General features: G+C 39.9%; 1 protein-coding gene across 3 annotated transcripts in view; it reads left to right on the top strand.

Moving 5' to 3' along the window:
- NAALADL2 (N-acetylated alpha-linked acidic dipeptidase like 2) overlaps positions 1-22,324 on the top strand; it is a 910,351-nt gene that overhangs the window by 236,166 nt on the left and 651,861 nt on the right. The window contains exon 1 of one of the 3 annotated variants that reach the window (XM_016218033.2): positions 8,589-8,691. The exons of the other annotated variants lie outside the window; for them this stretch is intronic. Coding sequence (XP_016073519.1) covers positions 8,649-8,691 — 43 coding nt within the window. The 5' untranslated portion in view covers positions 8,589-8,648. Of the gene's footprint in view, positions 1-8,588; positions 8,692-22,324 lie in introns of those variants that run through there. 3 annotated transcript variants of the gene reach the window in all.

Below are 22,324 nucleotides of genomic sequence, written 5' to 3'. Positions count from 1 at the left end.
CCCGCCAGCTGGCTTAGTCTCTGTTCCCTGCTGCACTCTGGCAGGTGCTGCACTGCTGCAAGCAGACCCATGCTTGACCCCCAGGGCTGCTGCAGAGAGAGAGAGAATTCGTGGGAACAGACGGGCAGCCAAGGGGCTCTGTTAAGCTTTGTTATTGGTGGAAGTGGGGTATTCTCCAGTGGAAGTGAGGGATGCCTTTGCCCACTGAGTGCTGGGGGTTGGGTTCTTACAATATCTTGAGAAAAAGAATTTTTTGAGACTTGCATGGGAGCCTGAGTGGTCTTTATTTGCATGGAATTATATCCCTTGGTTTGTAAAGTGCCAATTTCCTTAATCCAGTCCTGGAAGATGTGCAGCTGAGCTAAAAGCAAAACCAGCATCCAGAGTTTCCTTTCCATGGTGGAGTGGAGTCCGACGCAGCATCAGGCTGGTTCTAGTCCATTAGCCCCTTGTCTGTGGGCCATGTGGGTGAATGCTGGGGAGCCAGGAGAGTGCGCCCCCTGCACCTGGAGTCCCAAGAGTCCTGCAGGAACCAAGAGAGGGAACTCCTTTTTTAGGAGTTTATCTCAAATCTTCCTGTGCTTGCAGTGGCCACACCTGCTCTGACCAATGACCTGTTCCTGGGTGTGACTGACAGGCAAGTATCTTCCCTATTTTACCCACACTTTTCTGGGCATGCTTCTGTTCTTCCCCCATCTAGTCCCTTCCCCCAGCTGGGGACAGACCAGTGGATACCCTGGGGAGTGTTAAATTGCAGCTTCCTGACAAAGCTGCACAAATGGCATGCCTATAAAATTTGGCCTTCCATTTGCTCCTTTCCAGTTATTAATAACTGGGTTCATTACAGTGGTATCAATATTATCTCAGGCTTGGGAAAGAGCAGGCTTTCTTTCAAATTAACCAATCTCTTTCCTGGCTTTATGTGGGATTGTGCTGGTCACTCCCCCGGCGCCAGCTTTGCTTGTACAGCGTCTGCACCCAGCAAAGGAATTTCCCCTTTACTGGTTCTTCCTCCCCCTGTAATCTGGGGGAGCAGCCAGTTGTTCCCTGGGGAGACTGGAAAACCCTTCTTCCTCCCCGGTGGGGATTAGCATCCCTTTAGGAAGGATGCTGCTTTCCTCTGGGGAGTCTGGAAACTCTAGCTTCCTAGTTAATTCAGCTTAATTAGATATCAGGCTCTCTTTTCTTTTGTTAATATCTAACTAGCTGTTTATGCTAACAATAATACTATTAAATATACATTTAAACTTTAACTGCTTTTTCTTTTTCAAATGATACTTAGACAGCTATCATAACTAGTCTTTCCACGATCATCAGACTCACATTATGAGGCTGAGTTTGCTAACAAGAGTGCATCACTTTAAAACGTTTTGGCATTTGAGCCAAGATTTTATGGGATCCTCATAAAAGTGCATAAATCACTAAACACTATGATTACAGGCTTGTATTTAGTGTTTTGATACACAGTTCTTTCACAATCGTAAATAGTATTGTTCCCAGCAGCAAATTAGAATGCTTTGTAGTGTGAAGGAGGAAAAGTTTCCTTTCTTTCCTTCTAGGTTCTTTTCCTTTCCTAATAATTAAATTGACATACGACAGATTAGCAGGAGAAAATGAATTTAATTACAAGAGCCCCGTAAGAATTTGAGGCCTGAAGGGCAGCCAGGTAATTGAGGCTTATGTAGCATCTGAGCTAAGAAAGGATGTAAGGGGGTTGGGGATACAAAGGGGAGGAATGCCATTTACAGAAAGGCTATGGAGACGTGTGCAAAATAGAGGTTGACCTGCAATACAAATAACTTTCTTTGGTTAAACGTTATGTCTGGCAATAGCTCCCTTTGTGGTACAGGCCCTCTTTCTAATAAAAATTCCGGCAGTTGAGGGGAGAGGTGAAGAGTCTTTCTGAATCCCCTGCGGTTTGATTGTGTTTAGCTCAAAGTAGTCCTCATGCCAAAGTTGCACATTGGGGATAGCCTGCCCTGAACTCTGTCAGTAGTATCACTCCTACCTACTTCCAACTTGGCACCTCTGTGTCTGTTATTTTTAGGTGAGTCATTGTATATCTTAATTATGTGAAATAACCCACAAAGCATCAGTAATTGTTAAGCAATTCTGGTGTGTGTGTGTGTTAACATATAATTAATATAGTTTCTTGGCTTCTTTATTTAATAAAACTGTAGTGGAAAGGTCATTAAAATGACAGTACTCTTCCTGCCATTAATTATGACTTATCTTTTTTTCTTAATGGATACTTGTTACAAATAAAAGAAAGTTATTTTCTGTCCCTCTATCAATGCTGATTTTCCTAAGATTCTGTATGCAGTTTTATGGAAAAAGAAACGATAGAGAATTAAAAGTTTAGTTAGTGATATTGGAAGGATACTTTTGCCTACTGGTCAGTCAATCCTAATACAAAGCACTGAGTAGGCCTTCATTTTTATTTATTTATTTTTTTGGACCAGTTCTTTGCTATTATATTCACATGTATTAAGGAGTAAATATGGATATGTGCATATTGCATTCAACTATTTAGAATTATAATATCAAGTATGTTTGGGAGTGTCAGAAAAGCTTGAGTAAATGAACTAGATGTTGGAGGGTTAAGAGTCAGTGGGATAGAAAATCGTGGTGATAAAGTAGTGACATTATTGAGTAGGCTGTGGAACAATGGACACAGGAGAGCATAGAAACAGTATGACTATGTTTCAGAAAGATCACTCTGGCAGATATAGAGAGGATGGATTAGAGGAGAGGAACAATTCATTTAGTGAGTTATTGTCTTGGCAAGGGACGGTAATTGCCTCACCCAGAGGAAATGGAAAGTTAAGGAGGCGGATTTCAGTGACATTGATAGGACCTAATGACTATTTGAGGAATGTGGGAGGGTGTATTGAAGAATAAATCCTAAGTTTTTGTTTAGGGCAACTGGGTGGATACTAATAGTCAGAACCAGAATAGAGGAGGTAGAACATTTTGGGCCAACGTTTCTGAGCATGAGAAAATCCTGTTTAATTTACCCCTAACCATTCATCTTGTACAATGCATTTCCCCCCCTTTCCTAGCTAACCTAGCTATCTGTTTAACAGCTATGAGAATCAGAAAATTCCAGCCTAGGACTTCTGGGCTGTAGCCAACCAACAAAGTATGATAATTAAGGGTTGTCTTCCACCAGGTGAGTTTCTCCGGTGATAAGAGTTTCCTCCAGGAATAATTATCTTCCCGGTAAGGAGACACCTTTAAATGGAAATTTCCTTTATACATGTAAGTTTCCTTTACAAAAGGGGACATTTATATTCTACTTCTGGGCAGTTAAGGGAGGTAAAGAGAACCAGTTTGCTGTTTCTCAATTGCTGGAAATCAGCCACACTTCTAAGGAGGTATGTTAGGGTGTGTGTTCTGGTAACCTTCAAGCACATCCACCTAATTCTTGGAACTGTAATCTCGGAGATCCATCCTGGTTGCTGAGCAGGGAATTTCCTTCCTGTAAGGGTTGGCAGGATTACAGTTTTGAGAGTTCTAATCCTTTCTCTCTGTGGATAGATATGGTTATGACCAAATTGTTTTTCTCTCTGTGTTATATTTTTTTATTGAGAACATAAGTACCAGATTTGTGTTGTTATTGGATGTATTATGACATTTAACATACCCAGGGTCCCACGTTTTGTAACATACAATGCCAACATGCAAAACTTTAAATAACCATTTCTTTGTTTTTTCTTTTCTTTCAAATTTTCACATATATCTTCCCTTGAAAGTCAGAACTAAACATTTCAATAACTAACCTGACTAGCTCAGGGAAGGCCAGCATGGCCGCCTTGCAAGCTCAGAGACCTAACATAACCATAAAGGATGGTCTGAAATGACAACTCTTTAAACTAAAAGTAGGTTATGATGGGTAGTCATGTCCTAGGACAGTATCCTCCCTGACAGAAGTCAATCTTTACCTTAACTAAGCCTGTCTATTGTCTTTTGCATCTACAATAACATTCCTTTGTAATGTCAGGGTAACTTTCCCTTTCCAGACCCCACTGGAAAAGACCCTAGTGCACCAGGGTGGAGACAATAAATTCTCTCATTTGATCATGTGAATTGTTGACTGTTAACTATCCTGTTCCCACCTAAGTAAAAGATGTACGTGTTTATCAGTTTACTTTTCATCCAATCCCAGAGGTTTCCCAACTTTGCTTTCTCCCACCTCCCTGATCTATCACCAGGGAATTTCATGGAATCCACTGCGTCATCTCTTTTGATTGCAACATATAAAATAGGTTGCAAAATTGCCTTTCTCCGGAGCATTATCTCAATTTGTTGAGATTTTGCTTCCTGGCAGTTGTCGACAGTTAGGCTCAAAGAAAGTCACAAAAATTCTTCATGGGTTTGAATGTTTCTTGCATTGACACGTGTAGTTTAGCTGGAACCCTCAAACTGAACGATAAAGAACGGCGTTTGTAATCCTTCTTTGCCCACTCTTTCCCTGGAGTTTGCTTTAGAAACAGAATGTTGGAAACACAACTAGGTGATGTGGTTAAACATTTTTTGTTGTGAATGTTTTCTATTATGTCGTCTAAGTTGTTTTAAAAAAATGTGCTCAGTAATTTTATAGCAAAATCTCAGAATGCATTAGAAGACATGTTCAGTCTCGGAGACTTTCTTTCCAAGATTCAGAAAATTTTGATAATTTTAATAATTATGTTAGTTTCCTTTTCACCATTCAGTGAAACTATTTGGCCTAATGCTATCCATGCCGTGTGTGTGTGTGTGTGTGTGTGTGTCATACGAAAAGACAAAATTCAACCAGGTAAATCTGAAGATCTAATTGGCTTTATTAAGCAGTTCACGAATGGAGCAGAATCCCATCTAGCAACTAGAAGGCTCTCAGGGGGATCGTACAAAATGAAAGGTTTTTGTAGGAAGAAGGGTGGAGCAAGGGAGCTGTTAACAAAAGAAAAGAAAGGATTATTTTTAGACCAGGACATCTAGTTTTAGGGATGGTTCCAGAGGAAAAGCAAGGGTTTTAGCATACGGATTTCTTCTATCTATGGGGCATGGATAGGGCCCATGGGACAGATTACCTCATTGGTGTTGACGAGACAATTTCAGACTGATGGGTTTAGATCAGATCTTTCTGGGAAAGATTGAAAGGTCAGTTAGGTCAAGTATTAAAAATTGAGTTTTTGTGTAATGGGCTTTAGCCCAAGGGACTTCATTTTAGGTCTGTGTTTTTTCTCTTTATCAGTGTGTTTTAAACGAATGCATTAACTGCCCTAGCCGGGTTTGGCTCAGTGGTTATAGCGTCAGCCCGCAGACTGAACCGTCCTGGATTCGATTCTGGCCAAGGGCACTTGCCTAGGTTTCAGGCTCTGTCCCCAGCCTGGTCGGGGAGCATGCGGGAGGCAGCCAGCAGTGTGTGTCTCTCACATCACTGGTTCTCTCTCTCTCTCTCCCCCTTCCACTTTCTCTGAAAAGCAGTGGAAAAAGTATCCTTGGGTGATGATTAAAGAAACAAAAACAAACAAAACACTAATGCATTAACTATTTTTTTCTCTTTCATTTACTTCTATCTTTGAATCTTTTTTGAAAATTTTCATAGATACCCTCATTCCTTTATCCTTGTAGCTCATAATTATTTGCTCTTGCAGATAAAGTTTTAAACTTTAATTTGTGTTTTTTCCCTCCTGATGTAGCTTCTTTAATTCACCTTTTCTTATGATGGTAATTTTATTCATCTTTACAAAATCTGTTGAAGGCATAGTGTGTGGTAGTAACTGTGCTAGGTGCCAGAGACGTAGTGATAGACACAGAAATGGTCTCTGACATACGGATTGTAAGGACAGAAATAATTAAGTACTATATACAATACTATGTGATAAGAGCCGTGGTGAAAGGACAAGTTCTGAGTTGTTAAGGGACATCTGGAAAGTACATAGAAGAGATTGTGGTGGAGGAACAAACTTTCCCCTACCCTTAAGGTTCTTCTGGCTGGTCTAATAATCAAATAGACATGAGACAGATTAGCAAGAGAAAATAACCAAATTTAGTACATACATATGTATGGCAAACCCACATACATGAGACCCACATGCAGGAGAGGTTCAGAGATAGGAAGGGGGGTTGCGGTGTATAGGAACCCTGAGCTGGGGATGAGGTCATGCTCCCTGGGGGTCATGGCAGGGTGATAAGGAGAGCAGATGTTTAGTAAATAAAAGTATGCCCTGACAGGTAGGTGGGTCAAAAAGGTTATCACTGATAATCCCTTTTGGGCAAGGGCTCTAATTCAAATTCTTCTAGGAGGTTAAGGGGGGATGGGGCAGAAATTTCTCTTGATCCTGCAGCTAAAGTTGCCTTTAGCTCAAAACAATCTGCATACCACAGAAGCACATCTTGGGGTGAGTCATTCTGGACCCCCACAAGGCCTCAACCAAGACTGACTTCAAGAAGAATCCTTGTGTATGAATTAGACAAAGGGCAGGTGACAAAGAAGCTTTCCAGGCAGGAAAGGCCAGAGAGAGACAGGGAGAGGGGAGGAGAGGGGAGAGGAGGGGAGAGGAGAGGGGAGAAGAGGGGAGGGGAGAGGAAGGGGGGGAGCATGTGTGTCCCTGCTACCTTATTAGTATGGGGCAGAGAAGAGGAGGGGAGGGGACAGGAGGGGAGAGGACAGGAGTGGAGGGGAGAAGGAAGGGGGGTAGGGGGGGAGCATGTGTGCCTGTGGTGCCTCATTAGTATTGAAACTATTTCAGTGTAGCTGACTGTATGTTCTGTACAGCAACAAAAACTTTTGAGGTTTCTGGTGTTTATATTTTTACATTTTTCTTTGGCTCAGATATAGAACTCTTTATTCTACTGTCATAATGACTTCCTACATGCCATCATTTAGCTCTTAGATAATGGGAGCTTTATAGGTGTTTGACTAATTTCAGGTGCCTAGGGCAGATATGTAAATACATTCCCAAGTTTGTCATAATGAGTGAGGATTGATGTGTGTGTTTATTCTCTTATGGGGAACTCAGAATGTGATGACTGTAGTGTCTCACTGACAGACATTCCATCTCAGGCTACTTTTGGTGAAGGTAGGTAACACGGCATATATGTTACTTTATGCGATTGTACTAGACAAAGAAGTACTCCATTCTGAAATGAACCACAGCCAGGATTTTAAATCAGAGATTTGTGGCATTAAAATGATTGAATGTGCCTTAGATAATAAATGGTCCAGCTCCCTCATTGTACAGATGGGGAAACTGAGACACAGGTAATGAAAGAGAGAACTCTAACTGTGGGGGGAATTTTTTAATGTCATGTTTGTTTTTATTTCTAATACTTTTGAGAAAACTTGTCTAGTTGTTTGCCTTTTCTATTGTTTACATAATGTATATAATCAATTTTTCATTAATAAGCTAGTAAATATGGTATGTTGCTCTTTTCAAATTGAAAATAAAAGAACTATTAAAGGGGGAGACATTTGAGCCTTGAATTTTTTCTTTTTAAGTGGTCTGACCAAAGCTAAAAGTTAGGGAATTCTAGAGGGTGAAAGTAGAATTTAAAAAAAAAATTGTTTTAGTGTCTAATGGGTCACAGAACTTAAATAAATTGACTGATTTTTGTGATCTACTTTCTCTCTCACTTAAAAATGAATAAAGGTAAATCTCCAATTTGTTGGTCATCCTTGCTAGAGATTATTTCCTGTGAGGCACAGCAGTTTCAGTTGCACTCACTGTGTACCTATTAATAAAGCAGTGCAAATATCTGTATCCTCTCGCAGGTGAGGACCCGAGGCACGCCCAGGGCGTATGGAGCATTTCTTTATGGTCTCTCAGCTCATAAGTAACACCAAGGGTACAGCTGATGTCAGAATGTAGTGACATCGGTGCTCTGTTCCCACTGGGTGGAAGGAGCCGTCAGCGAGGGGGGGAGGCGGGGGAGACCATGGGAGAGGGGAGGGGAGAGGAGAGGCAGGAAGGAGGAGGTTTGGCTTGTCGTTTGCTGATTCTCTGCCCCTCACAGTGTGTAGCAGTCGGACGTTATTGCTCTCAGTGCTCATAATCGTCCTCTGAAGTAGGTGCTATCCCCATTTCACAGCTGAGGAAGCTGAGTCCCAAAGAAGCTGCACTCCTCACCCAGCTGCCCAGCTCCTGTTGGAGACACCCCGAGCTTGCCTTCCACCACTGCACAACCTCGGGCCCCATGCTCTTATCTCTGTGTTTTTAAAACGGTTGTTGCAAAATTCGCTTTAAATTTTATTTTATGTCTACAAGAGAAGCAGATGGGAAACACTAAAACAAAATTCTGGCTCCACACCGTGGTGTATTGGTAGCATCCACCCTCTTTGGGGGGCGGGGGACGATGTAAATGCACTTTGGGACTAAAGCGAAAGTAGGGAATTAGAAGTTAATATTCAAGCGGAAACAAAGCCACGTTTTGTGAAGCACGCATTAATAGCAGTGCATTGGATCAAAGGATGTGATCTCACTTCATAGTAAAACAGGTCCAGCAAGCCCAGGTAACTCAGGAAGCAGAATGGTAATTATTCACAGGAGAAGGCAGGCAGGATACTGTTACAATACTACAGTAGAAAGTCAGGAGGTCACCGAGCTCGCAGGTAACTGAAACGCCTTGGAACTGTTTGGCCCCCTTTAAAAAGAAATAGTAAAATGGGAGAGAATGAAGCAGGTTTGCCTCACACGTCCTTGCAAGGTAAGTGCCAGCAGCCCCGGGAACGTGTGGTCAGGAATTTAAGCAGCAGTGTCCATTCCGGCGTTACAGGGTGTGCGTGTGGGTGTGCGTGTGCGCGCCCCGCCGAGGCCCAGGTGTGCTCCGAGGGCGGGGAGCAGAGGTGGGGGTTGTTTCGGAAGGCGCCAGCTGTCTGCAGCCACTCGACCAGCACAGACAGACGCATCCGTGGAGCACAGGGGGAGCCTTGTGCTCACGCCCCGGTGGAGTGGTGGGGAAATGGTGCAACCAGCCTCTGGTACATTTTTCATGTTAGACCTTTTCCAACAGTGACAGAATATTGATTTTTGTCTCCCCTTGTACAGTTTTTATTTGTAATCAAGTTATTCCATTGCTGGGATTTATTAGCTAAGTGTCCTTGTCCTAATGTAACTATGTTTTGAAGGTAGAAAACAGGATCTCAGAAGAGAGCAAGTCAGTTGGGAGAGCGGTTTATTTTACATGTCTTACTTAATCAGATACCTTTGTCCTTTGAAGGCATTGGCTATGTTGACATTGGCTTGGCTAGGCCTCTATGGTTCCTCATGTTGATAGAAACAAGTACAAGTTTGCTCACACTTTTCACCTTTTTGAGGGAGAAAAGTTCTTTCTTTAAAAAAAGAAAAAAAAAGAAAATGGGCCTAATGCTTATTTTTTACCGTGGTTTTTAGTGACCTATTCTCTTACGAATTATTTGCCACCTTTACAAGTAACATTATAATCAACAGTCTTAAAAAACCTATGTATAATGTCATTTTTATTTGTTTAATTATGTTCTTGTGAAGGTACCACCAAAAAAATCCACAAACCACCTAGTTTTCCATAGCGTACGTATGATCAAACATATATAACCACATCTGTGAGATATAACACATGCAAGAATAACAATAAGATGATTATAGACATGCCTGATGATAAAAATATAGCATCCAGTTTATAGTTAAATTATCTTCCATAATACCTGCGTTTTTTCTTTATTTTCCTGAATCATTTTTCCACTTAATCTGCTTAAGAATCTCAGAATCTTATTATTTATGTATGTTTCCTAAATACATTTTTGAAATACTGCATAAAATGCTATTGTAGAGCATTTTTAATTTAAAGATTAGTTTAAAAAGTAATTTAGTGCATTCCATTAAGAAAAACATGGCAAAAGGCTCCTTTAGCACAATTCTATAAAATAATTTATTTTTGTTGAATTATATGATTCTTACTTGTGCCTGACTAAATTGTGTGAAGAAGTATGTGTTGTTTATGTAATAATGATTTTGTATAAAATGTGTATGAGTGTTTGGCAACCACCTGCGCAGCCTCGCCGAGGACTGGGTGGCTACATCACCTGTGCTGGCATTCAAGGGACTGCAGTAAACTAAGGAACCACCAGGCCTCTCCTCTCTCCCCTGACATCCCTTCATGTGTCAGAATCATGAGTAATATTTCGTTCTTATTTTAGAGTCTTAGACTATGTATAGATTTTCTGTTTGTGTTTTTTTTCTTCTGACACTTCTATGTATGTTACCTTTCTGGTGCTAGGTCCCACTGTAAAAGGGGGATATATATACAATTACTTTTAGAATTAATAATTAGTTTGTATAAGGAAAAATGCACAAAGTTTAAAACAAAAGCTATAGTAAATAATTTGAATGTTGTGGTTTCAGTTAGGAAATGATGTGCGTACATCTATAAACCTGCTGTAGTTGGGGAATGCTTGTGAGATCAGTTCTATCCCAGGGTATTTTCCCTTGCACATTCCATGGAAACCTTTCAATAAGAAATGTGTTCTCTTCTCATCTTATCTGAGTTAAACCTATCCTTGGTAGATCTATAAAGAGTTCATATATATCTTCTTGGAATATTGAAATGGTTCCATCAGAATTGTATTTGCCTTAGGATTATTAAGTGAACCTATTAATCAGGTGAGAGTTAATGAGAAGCAAAGGTACTTGGTTGTTGGTTTTAAATTATTTCTGGATTTATTTTAAATTAAAAAGGAAATCACTATGGGGATAATTTGCAGCTTTATTTGTATGAGTGAAGGTAAGGGGTTTTGATAAGTGTGTTTAATATTTTATAAAAGAAATCTAGATAGATCCTGAATTCTTCGTTTATGTAATGTTCTAACATTATTCTATATCCCGTCCTATAACTGAGCTTGAGTTTAAAAGTATCAAAGTAAATAAAAAGACATTTTGAAATGTTTAATTTTGCCTTGACTTACAGCATTTATAAAAAGATTCTGAAGTTCTACATATGAGTGTCCTCTAATAGAAACAACTGTATTCAAATACTACATTTTGTACAGTAAACAAGTGGGTGATTTGTGTGCTTTGGCTATGAAGATTATAAGTTACAGTAGCTTGTTATTAGACCTCCATCGTGTGCGTTGAATAATGTCTTCAAGACTATGTATCCTATCTAGATTGTCACTGTAGACAGTGTCAGTGATTATTCATTTTAGTGCTATTTCCTGTAGGTCTCTGACATGTTTTTATACCCCAAAGCTAGTTGAGTGAGCCCTGGTTAGTGGAGCCCAGAATCTATCACCATTTAACATTTCCAGTGGTATTGGGAACCTCTTTTTCTCCAAATGAAAGTGAAGGTTATCTCTTTGAGCATTGCCATTTGCTGAGAAAAGGAAGCATCACTTCCTTGCATAATACCTGCAAACTCACGTGCACCACTGAGTGGCACTTGGGTTAGTCGTGACAGTAGTGAAAGGTTATGGCTGGGATGACCGAGGGCGGCAGCTTCCTTCTTGGCAAGGAACTCCCTGGAAAATTCCTGAAGCTAAGGTTTCTCCAGAGGCTACCCTTGGACAGGTAATGGTCACTTACCTTTTTTCTACTTCTCTCAGAATTTTTATTGACTGGTAGGGCAGACTCTAGTCAAAATTGTAAAAAAAGGAAAGAATCTATTATTATCCAGCTATGTTCCTCACCCCTGGAGGCCCTCCTACCTCAGCAACTCAGACCCCATGAACTTTTTCCATTTTATTTCTTCCCTCTTCCTTGGTCAAATATGTCCAAGGCCACTTCCGTCACCGTAAAGGATATAAAATGCAAATTCATTCTTGGGGTTATTTGAATAAAGGGTACCTCTGAGTTCAATACCAGAAAACCTCGTGAGAGATTTCTTTGGGTGGAGTCTCCTCTGGGCTGCTCAGCACAGCCTCGGCACTTAGGCTGCCTACTGCCAGCTGCTTGGATGTGTTTGAGCATCTTGTAATTATAGGCCTCCTTTGTACCTCAGTTCTTCTTAGTTCTCTAGATCTAGGAAACCACACAGGTCTGCAAAAACTAGAACACAGAGGAAAATGTCTCTAAGTCCAGAAGGGCTGGGTACACCCTGTGGAATTCAAGGCCAGCTTTAGACAGCAATCAGCAGAGAGCTCTTTGCTAACACACTGAAGGAGAATTTGGTTGTCAGAGTTAGGGTGGAAAGTCTGTAGATTATTCAATTTTTCAAGGTAGGAGGGAGCTTAGAGGGCCTCCAGTCCAATATTTCAACTTTGTACAGTAGCAAACAGAGATCCCATGAAGAAAATTGTCTTTGATTTCTCAGAAGCAGTTGCCAAGTCTCCACCCTAGCTGTCCAGAGCCTGTAATTTTATAAAGGAATTTGGCACATTATTTTCTGGAGGCATTTACTTTCCTTTTTAAAAAGGGAAAATCGGGCTCATAAGTGCTTTCCATATAGACATCTTTTAGTTTCTATAGTTATGACCTGAAAAGAATTGTGCAGTATTCAATCAGGCTATTGAAACCTGGTCCGTCTCATTTGGGTTTTCTCTTGACTCCATGAAAGTTTCACTGACCTTTAAGACATTTACTTAACTTTCATCACAACCAGGAGAAGTTGGTTTGCCTTGAATGTTTCTCATGATACAGCCAGTTTTTAGAAATTATTTTATTTGGCTAGTGAAAGAAAAAAAAATCTAGGCAGAAAGGTGCCTTAGTGTCTGTGCTCCTAAGTTGCAGCCGGAGGGCAGCAGGACCGTGTTCGCCAACCTGTTACACTGGTTCCCGTGCATGTTTACTCTCTGTGGTGGAGAAAATATCTCTGCATTCATCGTCCTGAACCATGCCTGTGAGTGCCTTGAAATCTTTCTAAAACTCCAGAGAGGACGGGCCAGTTTGTGAGTCTCCCTTCCCAGCTATGGACCTTTAACAGCATTTTCAGTTTAGAGACATGCAAGGGGCTCTTGCTCCAGGAGGAAGACTTTCACTCTCTCATAGTGATAGGGTGGAACACAAAGAACTAAGACATCCTGGAGCTGATACTTTGATATTGAGATAGCAGGGTGTTTTGGAGTTGAAGTTCTGCTGGAGAGGCCTTATCTAAGGACAGAATCGAGAACATTTGGAGCAAGTAAAATTGCAGAGAATGTTAAGGCATGAAATCCCAGGTGCGTCTGATGTACACGGGAAAAATGCACGTGAGGATGGCTTCGGGACTTTCCCCAGGTGCAAGGCAGAATCCTTGGAGCAGGCAAATGACATTTGGATATGAACTCTGACATAGTGTATAAGAAATAGTTAATGAAAACAACATAACTGAGCTGAGGAGATCCCTTTTCCTTGTCTTTTTAACTATAAATAGGAACTTTACCTTATTAGAAATAAAATAGCAAGCAAGATCTTTGAATGGGACATGAGATGAATGTTAGAAACATGGTCCTTAGTTGAAACCTGATGCTGAGGGAAAAAGCAATTTTCAAACACTTTGAAATTTAGAGTTTGTTCCTATACTTTTAAATGGTGTGAAAAACACAGTTTAATCCCCTTTGATTTAAATGATATTTTATGGCACTGAAATTGTTTTAAAGGGAAACGTTTTAAGTTTCAATTAAAGTCACTATAAAATCTTCTTGAAGAAAAGGTGATGCATACCTACAGGATGACTTGATTGTTTAAACATTATTATTAATAATGCAATTAAATTTTTTTCATATATTTAAAAGATTGGATCTGCCTTTGAATATGCTTTCTTTTTCTTAAAGAAACGAAACAAAGAGTCAGTAATAATTTGATGATTATACATGTATAAACACCATGTAATTGCTAGGTTGTATGCCTATTCTCTAGAATTTGGAAAGAGTTTAAACAAATTTAGCTAAGTCAGGGAGGCAGTAAGCCAACATGTGTATTAAAGTTTTTTGGGTGGGAAGATTATTAACCAAACATGTGCTTAACTTATTATTGGGAGATATTACACTTGATACATAACGTTGAAGGGAAAATGGGTGACTGAGAAGATTGGGAAGAAAATGTGATTAGGATGAAAACACTTAAAAAGGGCGTTGAGCTTCCGTTGATCCCTTGAGCTTCTAATCTCTCTTCAGGAAAAGTATATGTAAATAGTTTTGTATGACAGGGCTATTTTGTTGCTCTGTTGATAGATGTTTAACTGTCTCCACAGCTGAACAGTTTGGAAGGTGCATTTATAAATGCTTTTATGATTTATATTGAAATGTAACCCACCTGTCATCTTTAAACCCCTAATCAGTGTATTGCAAGTTGTGTATTGTGTGCTAAAAAAACAGAGTATGACTTAGAGGATAAGTATAAAATCCTGCCTACTAAAAAAACAATCTCCTAAGAGACATATTTTGGAAAAGTCAGCTACTAAATTTAATGTAATTCATATGAACATGCAAAAGATGTGCACATACACCTGTTAAACAACAAAATCAACTTGCTGTTTAACAATCAGACAGTTCTCATTTTGAGAACTGATTAAATTCTTGGAACCTTTCATCTCTGTGATTCATTTTCTCAAAAGTGAGTTCCTTTGAAAACAGGGCATGAGAAACAAGAGAATTGAAGGGTCATCCTGCTTTGTCTTCCTCTTTGTTTATGGACCTTTAATGCAATCACAGGCAAGTCTCATCTTCCCTTCCCTTAAACTATTAACAAATCTTGCAAAATTCTACATCGCATCCACGTTTCTTGATGGCAGATTTCCGAGGTGGAGAAATGTACTCTGGTGAAAAGGGGAGCGTGCTTCCACTCTTGCCAATTCTTGATTATAGGTATTGTTGTATTTTTCTTGGCTATTGTTATAAATATAAACAGGTACTTAAGAATTTATAGAGGAACCTAGGGATTTATAGAGAGTTTCATAGAGGAGATGGGATATAAACTGACCCTGGCAGGTTTGGTAAAAGTAGAATAAGTAGCCAGAATGAAGAAAGTCTTTCCTGACGAAATGAACACTAGAAAAAAGGCCTCAATGGAATCTATCCAAGTAGTCACTTGCTTTAGTCTTCTCTCTTATTGAAAACAAGAAGGATTTTCCAAGAATTTCTACTTTGAAATAGGCTACAAGTTAGTAAGCACAATAGAAAATAAGGTTAAAATAAAACAACAGTTAAAATTTGTATACAAAATATACACCAGAACATGTAAACAGCTACCAAACAGGTCACAAATGTGCTGTCAAGCCTCACAGCAGCCAAAGGAAATTAAGAAATTGGTTTTAAAATTTATGGTGTTCAAATGATATAAAAAGATATCAGTTATTAAAGAGATGCATAGATTTCTCCATTAGAAATGGCTTTAGAAATCAGCATAATTTCTCTAGGTCACAGGAAACAGGCCTACATAGAAGAGAGGGTTTTTATTAGGCAACAATGAGAAATACAGTTTGAAAAGATATAGAGGAAAAGAAAATAGTATTATTGAACTCATATCAGAATCTTAATATGGACAATTTTCTTTTGAGCTGCATAAGCTTCTGCACCATTTTCTGACATTTATATAAAAATAAAATACACAGAAAAAATGTAAACATAAATCTGAAAATAAAAAGAAAGAAAAATAAAACAAAAAAATAATTAAGAGCCCTGGCTGGTGTGGCTCAGTTGGTTGGAGGCCTGTCCTGTACACCGGAAGGGGGCGGGTTCGATTCACAGTCAGGACACATACCCAGGTTGCAGGTTCAGTCCTTGGTCAGGGCCTGTACAGGTGGCAATATATCGGTGTTTCTCATCCACATCGATGTTTCTCTCTCCCTCTCTCTCTCTCTCTCCCCCTTCCTCTCTCTCCAATAAAAAAAGAATAATTAAGAAATACAGGCAATAAAATTTAAATTATTATATAACTGAAATAGTCACACTGTTAAAATTTCACAATATAAAATAGGTCATTTTGAAAAGTAGGCAGCTATATATATTTTATAAGCATGTGGTATTACTCAACGTGTCTCCTCTCCTCTGGAGTTTCTACTGGATTTTATATAGGTGTTTATGTTCATTTTGGCTACTGAGGGTTCAGTCCAGTCACTGCGGCAGGTTTGGTTAGGGAAGGGGAAGTAGGCAGGGCAGGGTCAAAGAGTAAGACTAAAGAAAAGCACATTGGTATGGATGATATTCGTATTACATTATAAATCTACTTTGGAGACTTGATAAGCTTCAGGTGCACTGAGGTATTGATACTGCCTTAAGTTTTTATTTTGGACAAGGGTAAATAGGAATTTGTGGGGAGAGGGGGAGAAAAATTTAGTAAGAAAATAGTAATGTTTTCATTCCTGAGTTTGAGTTCCCGTCAGTTTTAGGCTTATATTTTATATTACTTTTAGTTTAGCATTTGACCTCTAGGGATTTCTTTTAGGCATCATCTTTTTTTCTAGATTACAAAACTTGTAATTTTGCTTATATTTCCAGGAATTAGTAATTACTAAATTGTATTTATCAAAACACTCTTGTGTGACTTAATAACATAATTCACATTGGCATTGGTATTTAGTTCATAGAATCTTCTGGAAAGATAGTCTTCGCATGTAATTTGCATTTACCTACATTGATTAGTTAGTAAATAATTTATCTTTATAATCACATAAATAAAAAGGAGAGGTAATTAGTATTCATTTGGTACTAATTCAAAGGAGGCATTTACTAAGCTTATATGAATCTCACAACTATCTTGGCCTTCTCTCTTCCAACAAACACACCAACTTGTGCCCTTCTAAGACCTCTAGGTACTGATAGTTTCTGCTGAACTACCTATGGTTTGTTCCTTTCTGTCATTCAGCTATCAGATCAAATATCATCCCAGCTATACCTTCTCTAGTCTCTCCAACTAAAGCAGCCAGTCTCTATCTCAATGCCTGTGATTTTATTTCTTTCACTGTCTCACCATAAGTCATTTTTTGTATATTTGTTTATTGCCTATATTCCTGCAGTAAAATGTTCTCTCTCTGAGATGAAAGACCATAGCTGACTTGTTTATTGCTGTATTTCCAGTGCCTAGAACCATAGCTAACACACAGTATATTTTCAAGTATAATTGTAATATACTCAGAACAAAAACAAACATAAAATGCAATTTACATTTATTCCAACATGAAAATTAGTTGAGCATAAAGTAGCAGTTATTTAACATGGTAAATACAAAACAAAATAAAACAAGATGCCTTAACTAAGAAGAAAAAAAAAAGGTAAATAAAAATGTCTTAAAATTGAAGGAGACCTTTTTCTAAAAGAAGGAGCCCTCCTTTAATGCGGAAGGAGGAAGGGGTTGCGGAAACCACATTTCTGGCTCACATAACTGATGAGAGTATAATAAGAGATTGGGAACAGTGCATCAGCATTCAAAATCCGAGAATTTGCTTGTCCTTACTTCTTCTGGCCCTGGGCTTACCTAGAAGAGCTCTCAAGAAGTCTAAGTATGAAGTAATGATGGTGGCGGTGGTGGTGGTGATAGAGGAAGCATTTATTAAGTGTCTGTTAGGTGCCAGGGACTATTCTAAGTGCTCAACATGCATTATTTTATTTAGTCTTCACAACCACCCAGTGAGGAGTATATATGCTCAGTCAATACAAATATAAAATAATTATGTGACTATACCATCCTTATAAACTAGAAAGCTGCCCTCCTGTTCTGTTTGAAATTCATCATCCTCCCCATCCATCAGCACGTAGTGATGAAGAGCTCAGTTTATTTGACACAAAAAGAAATAAGTTTGAGAACTACTGGAGATTAAATTGGTGTTTGCTTATATTAATGCGGAAGGAGGAAGGGGTTGTGGAAACTACATTTCTGACTCACATGACTGGGAGAATATTATTTTTAACTGATTTAGGGTATGTAGGGTGGGGAACAGTTTATAGATGAGAAATATAACAGGACTGCTTTAAACAAGATGATTTTGAACTGTAAGTGTTATATATTGATGAAAATGTCCAGCACTTAAGTTGCAAAAATGACACTAGGCCTTGGGAGAGAGACCTAGGATGAAGTTAAAACACTTGGAAGGTACTGAAACTGAAGTCATAGGTGGCCTCATAGATAGATGAGATTATACAAAGATAGATGTTAAAGTCAGAAGAGGGGGAGAGCGATGGCAGGGCCTAGAAAACACTAACGTGTAACATCTGAAGGGAACTGAAAGACACTGAGATGGGGCTGTGGGCGGGAGAGAAGATGCAGTGGCAGAGTTTATAGGGGTGCGTACTGGGGTTCCCATGCAAGGGGTGAGGCATCCCACCCGACCGAACAAGGCGGTAGCCAGGATTTGGCGGCTCAGAGGGAATGAAGGTGAGGCATGGGAGAGAAAGGACTTGAGGATTCCCGGGAGTGAGGGGCAAGGAGAAGACACCATTACAAAGCCAAGCCATGAGAGGCCCGGGGTCGCAGAAGTCCCCTAAGGGTGTGGGCAGTGAGCACAGCAGGGAGTGAAGGAAGGCGGGCGACCCGGGGAGGCCCTTGCACCGCCAGGGTTCCAGGCCTCTATGCAAGTTTCCGTTTTCACAAATGAAACGGTGTCAGTGAGGGTGAAGGTGCTGGCATAGGAGTGCCCGAGGAAGGCGAGGACTTGGCCCGTCAGGAGCCGGAGGGCGCGCTCCTTCGGGCAGGGAGGTAAGGAGAGCGCGCGTAATGACAGCCCCCTGGTCCCCGGGAAGGGGGCGGCGGGCGAGCCAGAGGGCCTGCACGGGGCGGCAAGGGTGACTTCAGCCAGCCAGAGCCAGGGCGGCTGTGTGGGGCGCTCAGTCCACGGAGGGAAATAAACCCATCGGGCAGAATCAGCCTCAGGGAAGTTGGGAGGTAGGGTCAGCGAATGTGGGAAAAGCAACAGGAAAAAATTGTGGGCTGATTATTAAGACATGAGTAAGTTTGTGTGTGAGTGTGTGTGTGTGTGTGTGTGTGTGTGTGTGAGTGAGTGATTGGCTTGTCTGCAGATTTAGCCAGAGATTATTACTCTGGAATACGGATTTAAGCTTTGCCATGCACCGCCCACCAAGCCTACTCCAGCTGGTTACCTTCAGGTCGCATGCCACTGGCCGAGCGCCGAGCTAGAAGACAGTAGCTTCATTCCAAATTCACCCAGCTTTTGAAAAGCAGCGGGACACCCAGGCTTCTCCACTGCCCCTAAGCTTTTACAGTGGTATCTTCTCACTCATGTAACATTAGAAAAAAACACATGTATCCCAATGACCATGGAACAGGAATGAGACAGACCTTTGCCTCTGTTTGGACAAAGCAAAAATAAGATTGGGATCAATGTTTATTCACTCAGAAATTTCAAGACCATTGGATAATTAGTGATTCACATTAGAGTTTGTATGATTATGTTTTTATTATTACTAATGAAAAGGACAACTAATACAATTGGGCATTTAGTAAATGCCAGTAAGGGGCAAAGCTAGGATTTAAACAGAGGACATATCTGACATCATTGGTTATTAACCTCTGCGTTTCCCAGGTGTACCGAGCTAACGAAAGGAAAAAAACACACCAAAAAAACTCTTTAAGTAGTGTTTCAAATAGTTACCATTTCTATTTATATGCAAAAATTAGTGACTATTAATTTTTATTACTGTAAAGAGCAATATTTTTTTCACAGTGCATTGTATAGCTATATATCTGCTTTCCTACGGATACTGTGTTTTATATAAACCGACATAACTTCCTGTATGCACACACTGTTTTCTGTTTGGGTACATCATGAATTCTCTTGTCCTACCTTGCCTCACATTCTTATGATATTTTCATCATATCTACATTCCTGGCACTTTTATTGAAGGTGATAAAGCTCTAAAACAATAGTTTGAAGTAAATAGGTTCTACTAAATTCAAGACTGTTTTGACAATTAGCCTTCAGTTTGAAGTTTTAGGTGAGGAACTGATGTAGAGGGATATAGATTTACCTCTACAAAATACGCTGTAATGAGGTTTTTAAACAATAGGTGTTTTGCTCATGCAGAGGATATTTCCTCTTCAGTGTTTGTAACTTAACAAATCACATGAAAAAGCCATAAACTCCTTTATATCATCCATAAAGAAAATAAAAAATGTTGCATCACGTAAGTTTGACTTAGTCAATAATTCTAGGCTTAGCTTTAGGGTTTAAAGAGAAAATTATTCCTGCTACACATTTTAATTATACTATAAACTTTGGGAAATAACTATTGATCAGCATCTGGCATGAGGAAGTTGCTGCTTTCTTGTTCTGTAGCTAGTGAAAGTACGCCATACAGGCTAAAAATGAGGAATTTCAGAGGAACCAAAGGGAGTAGACATACAGCAAAGGACATTTTTTTGATTGAACTTGAGAACCTTAAAAATTAGGAGACTTAAAGATCATCTCCTAGATGCAACTTTCTGCTAGAAACTAGGAAACCTCATTTTAGTTAAGAATTATATTACCATGTTTTAAGGAAAAGCTATTATTTAATGGTACTTTTGCTTATCTCTGATATTTTAATGCAAAAATAGGAGGGCCTAATTAGAAACCTTTTTTTCAACTTACATATTTAAGTTCTCCAAAGCTTATATAGAGTGGTGAACATTGTGATTATTATTTTAGAAGTAATTATTTCACACATTTTTATCTTTGAATCAGTAAATTAGGTCAAAACCTTCATTCTGTTAAAATTAGACATATCTAACATCTATGGTGGTAATGATGATGATGAAGATTAGGAAGAGAATAGTTACTAGTGCTGTTCAATTCCAATAGAAATCCCCAGATTGGGGTGAGGTGAAGAAGGAAACGATTCAGTGACAAAGAGCTCAATTGTGATACGGCTGTGAAAATAGCTGGGCTGGAGGTGGCCCTGGGGCCACGTGCCCTGGAGGCAGGCCCCTCTCCTGCCACCCAGCTGTGCTCCTAGCAGGCCTGCTTTGCCCTGTGCTCATCTCCTCCAGGCCACCCTGGTCTGCTCTGTTCTCTACCAGTTTGCCCTGGCCTCTGCTGCTCTGCTCCTCTCTGCTCCAGCAGGATTTTAGTGTTTCAGCTGCAGCCAGGGAAACAGTCTTTGGTAGAAAGGGAAAGTGCACTCTCAGAGCCAGAGGGGACCTGCTTATATAGACAGAAGTCCCAGCCCCTGGCCCCTGATTGGTCCGTCCTCATGCACATGAGGATCCAAATCCTCACAGCATGACTGTTCCATAGGCACTGCCCTGTTTGGTCATAATGGAGCCACTCTGTTTAGTCCCTAAAGAAGCTGATGGGGGATATAGCTAAAATGCTCCCGTTGGCTGGGGCCTTAAGCCTCAGTCCTCCTGGTTGCAACAGGGCTCCAGGAACTCCTTTTTAAGGGCTGGCTCCATGGCAGAAGCACAGCGCAGGCAGGCAGTTCAGCCCATGGGCAGGCAGTCCAGCACTGGCTTCTCCCTTAAGTGCAGTTTGCATGACAGGCTCCTGCTCATAAACGGCTGCTAAGCTCTGCTTAAAAAAAAAAAAAAAAAATTTGAGCCCATTTAGCCACCAGGAGCCCTCCTTAGTAGGTATCTTCCCCACCACCCCCTCAGGGTTCACAATATATATGTCTTGTAGAGCTTCAAAATTCTCTGATTAAACATTCTATAATTATTCCCTCTTGAATTTAAGAATCTAATTAAAAGTGTGGTAATTAAACTTTGATACTGTGTTTGTTGCCTTGTTTGGTCAGTTTGGGGGCCTCAGTATCTTTATGACCCCAGCCATTAAAGATGCTATTTTGGGAGCATCAGCAGGGGGTCAGTATTGGCTTTTCTTGCCACAGGACACCCCCTACCTCCTCACAGTGGGAACTAATGAGTAGTAATCTTCACCCATTTCTTCCCAGCCCCTTTCTTCCTAACCCACAAAGTAATTACATCCATTGGTTAAAGAACCTGTTAAGCAGTCCATGTGGATAATGCCCTTTAAAGTGACTCCAGATGCAGTGGTTTGCACTAATCAACTTAATTTTATGTAAAATCTGAAACTCAAAATATGACTTTTGAAACACAATATGCAAGTTTGTGGTATTTCTTTATAAAGAAAAATGCAATGTTCTCCAATTGTGCTTTAATTTTTGGGGCTGCCATCTACTTTTCTTTGTAACTTTTGTGTATATTCTGGGTATAATCTGGTAAAGATAGGTTATAGACAGTCAATTTTTAGACATGTCAGTTATATGTAAAATTTCCAAACTTGCTTTAATTTTGTTTTAATCTTAAACATTGAAAGAGAAGCTATTGATAGCTATAGATTGTCTTTCATCCACATTATAACTCTTTCCAATGGTATATATTGAGAATTATGTAAAATAAGGCACGTTAGTCAGTGTAGTGCCTCTGAACAAACATTGGTCATAGGATTTAGGCATTTTATAAAAGTTTATGTTTTTAAAGGGGGTATGGGAAGGCTACAG

This window comes from Miniopterus natalensis, chromosome 6 (genome assembly GCF_054644295.1).
Source record: "Miniopterus natalensis isolate mMinNat1 chromosome 6, mMinNat1.hap1, whole genome shotgun sequence".
Taxonomy (NCBI): Eukaryota; Metazoa; Chordata; class Mammalia; order Chiroptera; family Miniopteridae; genus Miniopterus; species Miniopterus natalensis.
This window is presented reverse-complemented; position numbering and strand designations above follow the sequence as displayed.